The sequence below is a fragment of the Physeter macrocephalus genome, chromosome 10, assembly GCF_002837175.3.
Source record: "Physeter macrocephalus isolate SW-GA chromosome 10, ASM283717v5, whole genome shotgun sequence".
Classification (NCBI taxonomy): Eukaryota; Metazoa; Chordata; class Mammalia; order Artiodactyla; family Physeteridae; genus Physeter; species Physeter macrocephalus.
The window spans coordinates 69,334,305-69,344,367 of NC_041223.1; the positions used below are offsets into that span (position 1 = coordinate 69,334,305).

The following is a 10,063-nucleotide window of genomic DNA, read 5'->3' on the forward strand; positions in this document are numbered from 1 at the left end:
AAACAGAATCCAACAACACATTAAAAGGATCATACCCCATGATCAAGTGGGATTTATCCCAGGGATGCAAGGATTCTTCAGTATACGCAAATCAATCAATGTAATACACCATATTAACAAACTGAAGAATAAAAACCATATGATCATCTCAATAGGTGCAGAAAAAGCTGCTGACAAAATTCAACACCTATTTATGAAAAAAACTCTCCAGATAATGGGTATAGAGGGAACCTACCTCAACATAATACAGGCCATATATGACAAACCCACAGCAAACATCATTCTCAATGGTGAAAAACTGAAAGCATTTCCTCCAAGATCAGGAACAAGACAAGGATGTCCACTCTCACCACTATTATTCAACATAGTTTTAGAAGTCCTAGCCACAGGAATCAGAGAAGAAAAAGAAATAAAAGGAATACAAATTGGAAAAGAAGAAGCAAAACTAAGAAATTAAGGAAACACTCCCATTTACCACTGCAACAAAAAGAATAAAATACCTAGGAATAAACCTATCTAGGGAGACAAAAGACCTGTATGCAGAAAACTATAAGACACTGATGAAAGGAATTAAAGATGATACAAACAGATGGAGAAATATACCATGTTCTTGGATTGGAAGAATATTATGAAAATGACTATATTACCCAAAGCAATCTACAGATTCAATGAAATCCCTATCAAATTACCAATGGCATTTTTTACAGAACTAGAACAAGAAATCTTAAAATTTGTATGGAGACACAAAACACCCCAAATAGTCAAAGCATTCTCGAGGGAAAAAAATGGAGCTGGAGGAATCAGACTCCCTAACTTCAGACTATACTACAAAGCTACAGTAATCAAGACAATATGGTACTGGCACAAAAACAGAAATATAGATCAATGGAACAGGATAGAAAGCCCAGAGATAAACCCACGCACCTATGGTGTCAACTAATCTATGACAAGGGAGGCAAAGATATACAATGGAGAAAAAACAGTCTCTTCAATAAGTGGTGCTGGGAAAACTGGACAGCTACATGTAAAAGAATGAAATTAGAAGAACACTCCCTAACACCATACACAAAAATAAACTCAAAATGGATTAAAGACCTAAATGTAAGGTCAGATACTATAAAATTCTTAGAGGAAAACATAGGCAGAACACTCTAAGACATAAATCGCTGCAAGATCCTTTTTGACCCACCTCTTAGAGTAATGGAAATAAAAACAAAAATAAACAAATGGGGCCTGGGCAGAAGACCTAAATAGATATTTCTCCAAAGAAGATATACAGATTGCCAACAAACACATGAAAGGATGCTCAACATCACTAATCATTAGAGAAATGCAAATCAAAACTACAATGAGGTATCCCCTCACACCGGTCAGAATGGCCATCCTCAAAAAATCTACAAACAATAAATGCTGGAGAGGGTGTGAAGAAAAGGGAACCCTCTTGCACTGTTAGTGGGAATGTAAATGGATACAGCCAATATGGAGAACAGTATGGAGGTTCCTTAAAAAACTGAAAATAGAATTACCGTATGACCCAGCAATCCCACTACTGGGCATATACCCTGAGAAAACCATAATTCAAAAAGACACATGCACCCCAATGTTCATTGCAGTACTATTTATAACAGCCAGGACACGGATGCAACCTAGATGCCCGTCGACAGACGAATGGATAAAGAAGATGCGGTGCATATATACAATGGAATATTACTCAGCCATAAAAAGGAAAGAGATTGGGTCATTTGTAGAGACGTGGATGGATCTAGAGACTGTCCTACAGAGTGAAGTAAATCAGAAAGAGAAAAACAAATATTGTATATTAACGCATATATGTGGAATATAGAAAAATGGTACAGATGAACCAGTTTGCAGGGCAGAAAGAGACACAGATGTAGAGAACAAATGTATGGACACCAAGGGGGGAAAGCGGCGGGAGGGTGGGGTGGTGGTGGGATGAATTGGGAGATTGGGATTGACATGTACACTAATAGGTATAAAATAGGTAACTAATAAGAACCTGCTGTATAAAGAAATAAAGTTAGAAAAAAAAAAAGAAATCACAGGTCTCTTCCCTGACAGCCTGCCTGATATGCTCAGGGCAGAGTCTACAGAACAGAAAGGTGTACTGAGGTCTGATTTCATTTTCTGCCAGGACACCACGCCATGAGGACGATGGCGACCACTTACTTGGTGCTGGGTCTTATTCTCCATGTGCCCCAGCTTCGTGTTCATCTTATCCTGAACCGACACCAGCTCTGCTTTGATCTCCTCCACCGTTGCCTCCAACTGATTCTCCAGCTTGTTAATCAGGGGTTCACATCGACAGCCATTTATTGGTGCCTAAGAGGGAAGCCAAAAAGGAATCAATCCAAGTCGTTCGTTCCTTCTGAAAATATGTGTCTGTCAGTACACCAGGGGACCACACGTGATGGAGGAGACTCATCCCTGTGGTAACTTTGGACTGACAGGTCAAGCCTTGGCTCTGTAGGCATTAAGAAGATGCAGAGAGGGCAACATACGGTCCCAGTCCCCAAGCTGCTTTTATCCACTATCCAGCCTCAAGATTATCCATGGTGCAGAGAGCTTTGTAACATCCCTGTGCTCTCCAGGCCTAACTGGCAGGAGGGTACTGCACAGTTTATGTGGGGAGGGCCAGCTGGCTTATCTTCAAAGCTCATGCCTTCAGTAGTCACCACCAAAAGTGGACATTAGCCCCCAGCAACAGGGTTACACACGCTTACGGCCTACAGTCCTGCCCTGACAGGGCCCGGCAGTTACCTGCATCACTTTGCCGTCCTTGCCCCGGTACAGCGTGTAGAGCTGGTACGCTCTGAACTCGTGGGGGGCGGCTGGGGGCGAACAGCGATGCCTGGGCCTCTTTTTAGGGTGACTGTGAGTGTGTGAGCTCTTCTGCTGTCCAGGCTGCTGGTCTGCTGGTGGGGTGGGGTCAGAAAACGCTGACGCCTGTGGGAGAGAAGGCGACAGCCACCCTGAGCGCTGTGACATCTGTGAGCCTGACGCCCAGCCGGTGGCTCCCGTCTGGTCTGCCTTGCTAGTCTCCTGGCGTTCTATGCCAGGTACGTGTCAAAAGAGATGTACCAGCATGCTTACCCTGTGTCCGCAGCCGGCCAGGGCCGATTTCTGTACTCTGGCTCCAAACCAGCAAGCAAGCCAAGTGCAGTGGCTTTTTAGCTGCTGGGCATGATGCTATCCCAGGGCCCTCCGCCAGCCCTCCTCCCAGCCCTCCTGGCAGCTCTCACGCGCCTCCTGACCTTGGCCCTTGACTTTTTCTGCCTGTTGTCCTTTGCTCTGGGCTCCGGGGAGGCGGACAGGAAATCTTCTCTGGACTCTTCTTTTCTGGGTACAGCCTGTTCACTGCTATGGGTGTCTCCTGCTGAGACACTTCCCTACAGAGAAAAAAAAGCCCAGAAACCTCTTCTACTTGATCCCCCAGCCTTTTTCAATAATGGAATAAAATTTCCCAGCCTCCATCCACTAAAGGACCCCTGGGAATCTTTGCCAATGACAAATTTCAGACATAGGAAGCACTGCTTGGTGGTTTTAACTGAACACCTGTGCTTTTCCTGGTGAGTTGAGTGTTTGGTTTTTCATTTATTAGGTGCCAAACTAGATATCGCCTTGGGTCTAACTCTATGTTCTGCAACTTTAGGAACGCAGTACACACAAAACACCTCAGCCTTAGAGATTTTTTTGGTCTTTTACATTTCAACCAAAAGACAACGCCACTCATTCTTTGATCTTGGACCCTCACAATTCAGAGGAGAGTGAGAACCTTCTGAAATGAAGAAAAAAAAAAATCACATTTCTGGTCCTTGTGAGAACTTTTACAAGTTAATATGTACAATTCACACACAGGAACCTAATGCGAGTTACAATGCCTTAAGCCTGGAAATTGGTAAGATTTTTCAAACAGAAAAAACAAATAGTTGGTATAAAATTTTATGTGCCAGAAGTTGTCTCTATATCCTAGTCTTCTTCTTCCTGGGAGAGCTGAAAGGCATGGTTCATTCCAGGGCTGCTGTGCACAGCTGTGCAAGCTGTTCACTGCACAAAGGCACCTAGCCGAGGGCATGAGTGGGGCTGAGGGAGCTGAAGTCCACCTTGGGTTCTATTCACCACACGTGCCCTGTGCTAGGCTGCTCTGCCCAGAAGGCATCTTTTTCTAATTTGCACAGAGGAGCCATATGGGCTAGCACAGCCTCTGTTCACTCCCTAAGCGGAAGGAGAGGCAACAAGCTACGCCACTGGTCCTCCAACTGTAGTCCACATTGGAATCACCTGGAGGGCTTGTTCAAACACAGACTGCTGGGCCCTACCCCAGAGTTTCTGATCCAGTGGGTCTGGGGTGAGGCCCCCAGATTTGCATTTCTACCAAGGTTCCAGGTGACAAGTGGATCCACATTTTGAAAACCTCTGCTCTACATGACGAAGGGTGTGGTGTCAGAGAGGCTGTGCTGTCCACGTGGAAGCGACAAGGCCACGGATGCACGGGGCTCGCAAATATAGCCACACGGTGCTGGAAAAGACAGGCGGCATGAGAGTACACGGCCTGAAATCGTGGAGAGGAGAAGACAAGAGGCCAGAAGGAAAGACAGACAAGATTTGAAGGACCCCGAGGAAAGGAGAGACAGAGGAAGGCCCAGCAGCCGCCGGACGGGCCCGGAGGAGGCAGGGAGACAGTTTCCCACCCTGGAAGTGGGCGGGAGGGCTACCCCCCCACCTTGCTTTGTGCCACATCATCTCTCGGCACAGACTGAGCTCTCCTCTCTTCCTTGAGCCTCTCTCTCTTTTTCCTCAGGCTTCGCCCACGACTGAAGCGCAAGACCTGAAGGAGGCAAGAGGCATCGTTACAAACCACTGGTGTGCGCGGACCTAATGGAGCCTCCAGCCGAGCGGGGGGAGACCAGGCGTTCACATCAAACAAGCGCCTCTAGACCACCCACTATGCCTCCTACATCCTGTGCTGGGCGCTTAGGGTCCCAGAGACGGGAGGACATCATTCCTGACCTTGAGGAGCTCACAGTCTAGGACAGCAGCACTAACGGGCATTTAGTGATGGGCCAGGGCACCCACGTAGGTGTGAGCAGGTCGTGCACGGCTCAGCTCCAGGGAGCACGGCTCACATAGACTAGGACGTGAACGGTGTCCCCTGGAGTTGTGCGACACAGCAGCCCTGTGCCAGGCACGGTCTATCTTGGGACACTGGACCTGATGTAGCCCATCAGATTTTCTCTTGGCCAAACTGTATCCAAGTCATATTCAAACATAACTTTGATTCAAGCCTAACTGAGATGTACCTGTGAGCCATGGTACCAACCACGGGGCAGGAGTCTCTTCCCCCAAAAGAAGGCTGTGGTCTGCCCCTTCAAGGGCAGAGAGGTGGAATGGACACAGGCAAGTACACGTGGGGCCCCACAGGCCCAGGGGAGCCCAGCAGCAGCTAGCTGGGGATCTTCAGGCAAGTGATTTGACTTCTCTGTGCTCTGTCTTCTCAACGTGAGAATGGGGAGCTGCCGGAATTAACCGAGACAATGTAGGTAGCCGGCACGGCTTGGACCAGTGGTCACTGGGGGTGTCTCCACCTGCCTAGGGGCCTTAGAGTGCTCAGCTGGCAGAGATGTTTAATCACGGGGTACAGACCTGTGCGCTGGTGGAAACCTTCAATCCCCGGCTCAGGTCCACACCCTTCTCCTCCAGACTCCCTACTCCTAGTTCCAGGGTTCACCCCCCTTAAAAAACCCAAGGGGGTCCAGACGGTGAAAGCACTTTCAAGGCCACACTATCTTTTTATTTTTTTTTTTGCGGTACACGGGCCTCTCACTGCCGTGGCCTCTCCCGTTGCGGAGCGCAGGCTCCGGACACGCAGGCTCAGCGGCCTATGGCTCACGGGCCCAGCCGCTCCGCGGCACGTGGGATCTTCCCGGACCGGGGCACGAACCCGCGTCCCCTGCATCGGCAGGCGGACTCTCAACCACTGCGCCACCAGGGAAGCCCGGCCACACTATCTTTCTGCAATAAAACAATATTCTACCGTCTTCTTATACAGATAGATAAGGGCAGTCTGAAGTTCAGCCTAGTGTTTTTCATCTCAATGTCAGACTTTCTTCTTCTTGTGTTCATTAAATTCAAGTGACACATTATAGGACAAAAAAAATCCTCCACGGGCAGTGGGTACCTCCTAAATGGAAAATTCCTGACAATATCTGCCTGCAGCTGAACCGGATTTTTAAATTATATTCTCATCCCCTAAAGCCAGCAGTTCTGAAAGTGTCCAGGGACCCGAGTCCATGAGGTTAAGATTATTTTCATAATATTACCACAACATTGGCATTTTTCATGCTCATTTTCTCATGAGTGTACTGTGGTGTTTGCCAGAAGCTACATCAGTGACATTACAATAGATTGCATGCAGCAATAAAAGATGCCAGAATTCTAAGTAAGACAGTAAGGAGATGAGCAAAAAATGTAAAACAATGCCACTCTTCTCATTTTTGTTTTGAAAAAGTTCTTTTTCACAAAATGATGCTATTTATGTTGCTACAAAATGGACTTATTTTTAAATGAATATCTTTAATATTTCTAAACTTTATTTTCAAATACGGTAATTATTGATAGATATAAGCTCACATAAACAGAGCTCTTTATGGGCCTCCATAATATTTAAGAAAGTAAAAAGGGTCCTTAGACCAAAAAGGTCTGAGAACCAGTGTCCTCAGCTAAATTTTAGACTCAGTAAGAAGTCGAGTCTGATGAAGGGAAGCAAGTAAGGCCCGTTGCTCATCTGCTTTATAGACACTTAGAACAGGACACAGCTCCAGAATCAGCCTGAAATTCACTTTCCAAAGCATTTGTGAACCACATCAATCAAAAATAAGAAGTAACACTCACTTCACCCAAACACAAAATAATCAGAAAAATTCCCTCCATAGACCATGTTATTAGCCAATGAAAACAACCCTGCATGGCTCACAGCCTTTCTCAGAGAGCCAGGCCATCCACCAAATGGACCATCATCAATCTTTCCCACTTCACAGAAATCAAGGGAATATTGATCTTAAGGCCTCGGAAAGAAGTACCCTCTTAGTACTGCTGTGAACCATCAAAATCCATGGTCAACTAAGGTGCCAAGGCAAGGGGATTTCTCGTTTCAGACAAGACCCTTTCTATAACTACAGATCAACAGAACAGTATGCATGCAAGTTTATGCATATTCCAAAGCTTTTTCTTTGCACTGAAAATAAGGGTTAGTATGTACAATTATGTTAAAAAAACAAACCAAAAAAAAACTTTAAAAATATCCTATTTATTTGCTATTCAATATGGGTGTGGAAAAACTAGCTTAAGACATTTTTTTTTTAATGGAAATGCTAAAGGAGAACCACACGGGAAAATAGTCCACAAGAGAGCTTTATCCCTGGGAATCGAGATTCTTGAGCTCTGGAAGATAAATGACAGGCAGGCTAAAGGCACATGAATCCTCGTGTGCCGGGGGACCCTCCATCCCACAAGACTTGATGATCCTCGTGTGGCTGAGCACGCAGCTAGCTGTCCATCAAACTGCCAGACACTGAAATGCCAGGTAACTAATGGATTCTGACACTTATATAGCACCCTGTCCTTTTTGATCCGCAAGAGACTAGCTTTTTTTTTTTTTAAATCAGGGTTCCCAGAGGTGATTCTGCGGAGGATTTGTTTGCAAACAGCTAGACAGAGGTGGAGCCTTTTTCCAAAGGAGCACCTGACTCGCACCTGTCAGGGGCTCTGTGGATTTTCAGAGCCCACTGAGAAGGACCTTCTCCACGGGTAAGAGGGTGACTGATTTTGCAAGAGACAAAAATCTTAACCATTTCCAGAAACTGCTAGTTATATCAAGCATGTTTTTAAAACTTAAATGGAATCAAGGCCATGCAGAACCCCAGGCTGGCTGGGATTGGGCCATGGTGCAGCAGGCTGGGGTCTGGACTCTCCCTCTGACTCCCTAGGACTTTGTCTTCCTGCAGCATTAGCCAGAATAAGGTGGAAAACCATTCAGTGTTTGCTGTAAGGTAAGAGACTAGCTCTAACTGGGAAATAACCTAAATGTCTAACATTAAGGAAATGGTTTAACAAGATACTGAACAGCAACCAAAAAAAGAATATTATGCTTCCATTGTGATAAATAACTGTGAAGACTACAGAACAGTTTCCTATTACAGTTAGGATAAAGGGCATAATACCAAAGAGTATATAACATTGTGGGTACAACTATATAAAAATTATGTGTCTGTGGAAGGTACTATAAACAAAGTTATTTCAGGGTGCTAAAATTATAAATAGCTTATAAATCATCACTATTAAATTTCTTTGTGACTTAGATCGTTTCAACCTCAACTAAGATATCAGTCATCTTCTTAAATCGAATGATGGCCAATATACCATTATTTAATAAAAAAGGAGAAAACTATACTGTACTCAGCTGCCGCTAGTGGACATTTACGGCTTCGTCTGCCCAGACGGATGCCTCGTCGCACCTCTGTCTGGGAAATACCTCTCCTAACCACGTGGTCAAATGGATGCCACCATCTTCCTAAAGCACCTCCGTCCCACCTGTTCCGGGCATTTGCCCCAAGCTCGCCAATCACGATCTTCTCCTACGATGTTTTACCGTTTTTATTTATTTTTTGGCTGTGCCGCACTCCATGTGGGATCTTAGTTCCCCGACCAGGGATTGAACCCGCACCCCCTGCATTGAAAGCATGGAGTTTTAAACCACTGGACCACCAGGGAAGTCCCTCCTATGACATTTTAAACTGGAACTTTTCCCTGGCTGGGAAATTATGATTCAGGAAACTGGTTGTGACAATGATCCAGCCACAGAGCGGAAATGATGCCCAAGTATGAGAACAGCCTGCTGGGCCTGAGGTCTCTGGTTGCAGGTATCCTGGAGGCTCACATGGATTCCTACACTTCCTGCTGCCTGGACAGTAAGCCCATCCATCCCCTTCTTAAGTTGCTCTGAATTGCCTTCAGTAGATGGCAACCCGCGGAATCCCAATGACCCTGCAGCCCCCGCAAAATCAATACAACGGAAAATGCAACAAGTCCTACCTGGGGCGCTTTAGTGAGGAGGAGAGCAACTTCCGGATTATTGTGGTAGCGGGCAGTCTCCAGTGGAGTCCGGCCTGCCTAAGGAAAGGCACAGAGGGAAACCAGTTGAGTACGGAACACCAGCCCCGCGCATGCACAGCCCAGCGGGCACAGCTCTCCCAGGAGCTAGCAACCCGGTCACACCAGCACCTACACATGTGCTCAGCGAAACACGACCGTGCGTGTGACGTGGTCCTGCTCGAGCCTCATCCATCCAACGGGGAGCCCAGTCACACCTGAGGACACAGGCACACGGGGTAAGTGCTGACCAGGTGAGCAGTAGGTGCTCTAAGAGACAATGGTCAGGGGCACTGCTCACCCAGGAAGGCTTCCTGGAAAAAGGGATGAGGGAGGTAAACAAAGCAAAACAAAACAAAAGAGATGGGGTCAAGGTGGAACATGTCACTTGAGAAAACACAAAGGATCATAAAAACCCAGCCAAGCGATCCATTTTCCGGGAGTACAATGGAGAAAACACCTGGAAGGGCAGATCAGGGCCCAGCCACAGAGTCTCAGCAACTGGACTGTGAAAAACATTTAGGAAGCTATGGCCATAACGGAGACTCTAGGGAGAGTAAAGCCCAGACCAGGAGTTGAAAACAGTGGGATTCAAAGGAAGGCTAAGGTGCTCATGGCATCATGGGGGAGGTACCCCAATCCAGGTACTAGAGCTGGGAGGGGGGACTACCAGCCTCGACACCCCCAACTCCCCAGACCACTATTCCAGCCCCAGTACCTCCCGAGTCTGTGCAATTTCAGGAGCACAGAGATCACAGGCCAACCTCGAGGAAGAGAGGGTGCCTGAGCTGGTGCCTGCTATAGGATGAGAGATGAGGGGGAGACGGGGAGAGGGGGAGAGAGGGCGAGGGGGAGGGGGAAGGCGAGGGGAGGGGAGCCGGAGGGGAGGGGGAACACA

General features: G+C 46.8%; 1 protein-coding gene across 2 annotated transcripts in view; it reads right to left on the bottom strand.

The window, feature by feature from the left end:
• ANKRD6 (ankyrin repeat domain 6) overlaps window positions 1–10,063 on the bottom strand; it is a 215,439-nt gene that overhangs the window by 18,739 nt on the left and 186,637 nt on the right. For both annotated transcript variants that reach the window (XM_055087623.1, XM_028494646.2), the window contains 5 exons: window positions 9,109–9,186; window positions 4,742–4,846; window positions 3,273–3,407; window positions 2,779–2,964; window positions 2,188–2,340 (listed from right to left, as the gene is read on the bottom strand). In XM_055087623.1, coding sequence (XP_054943598.1) covers window positions 2,188–2,340; window positions 2,779–2,964; window positions 3,273–3,407; window positions 4,742–4,846; window positions 9,109–9,186 — 657 coding nt within the window. The remainder of the gene's footprint in view (window positions 1–2,187; window positions 2,341–2,778; window positions 2,965–3,272; window positions 3,408–4,741; window positions 4,847–9,108; window positions 9,187–10,063) is intronic.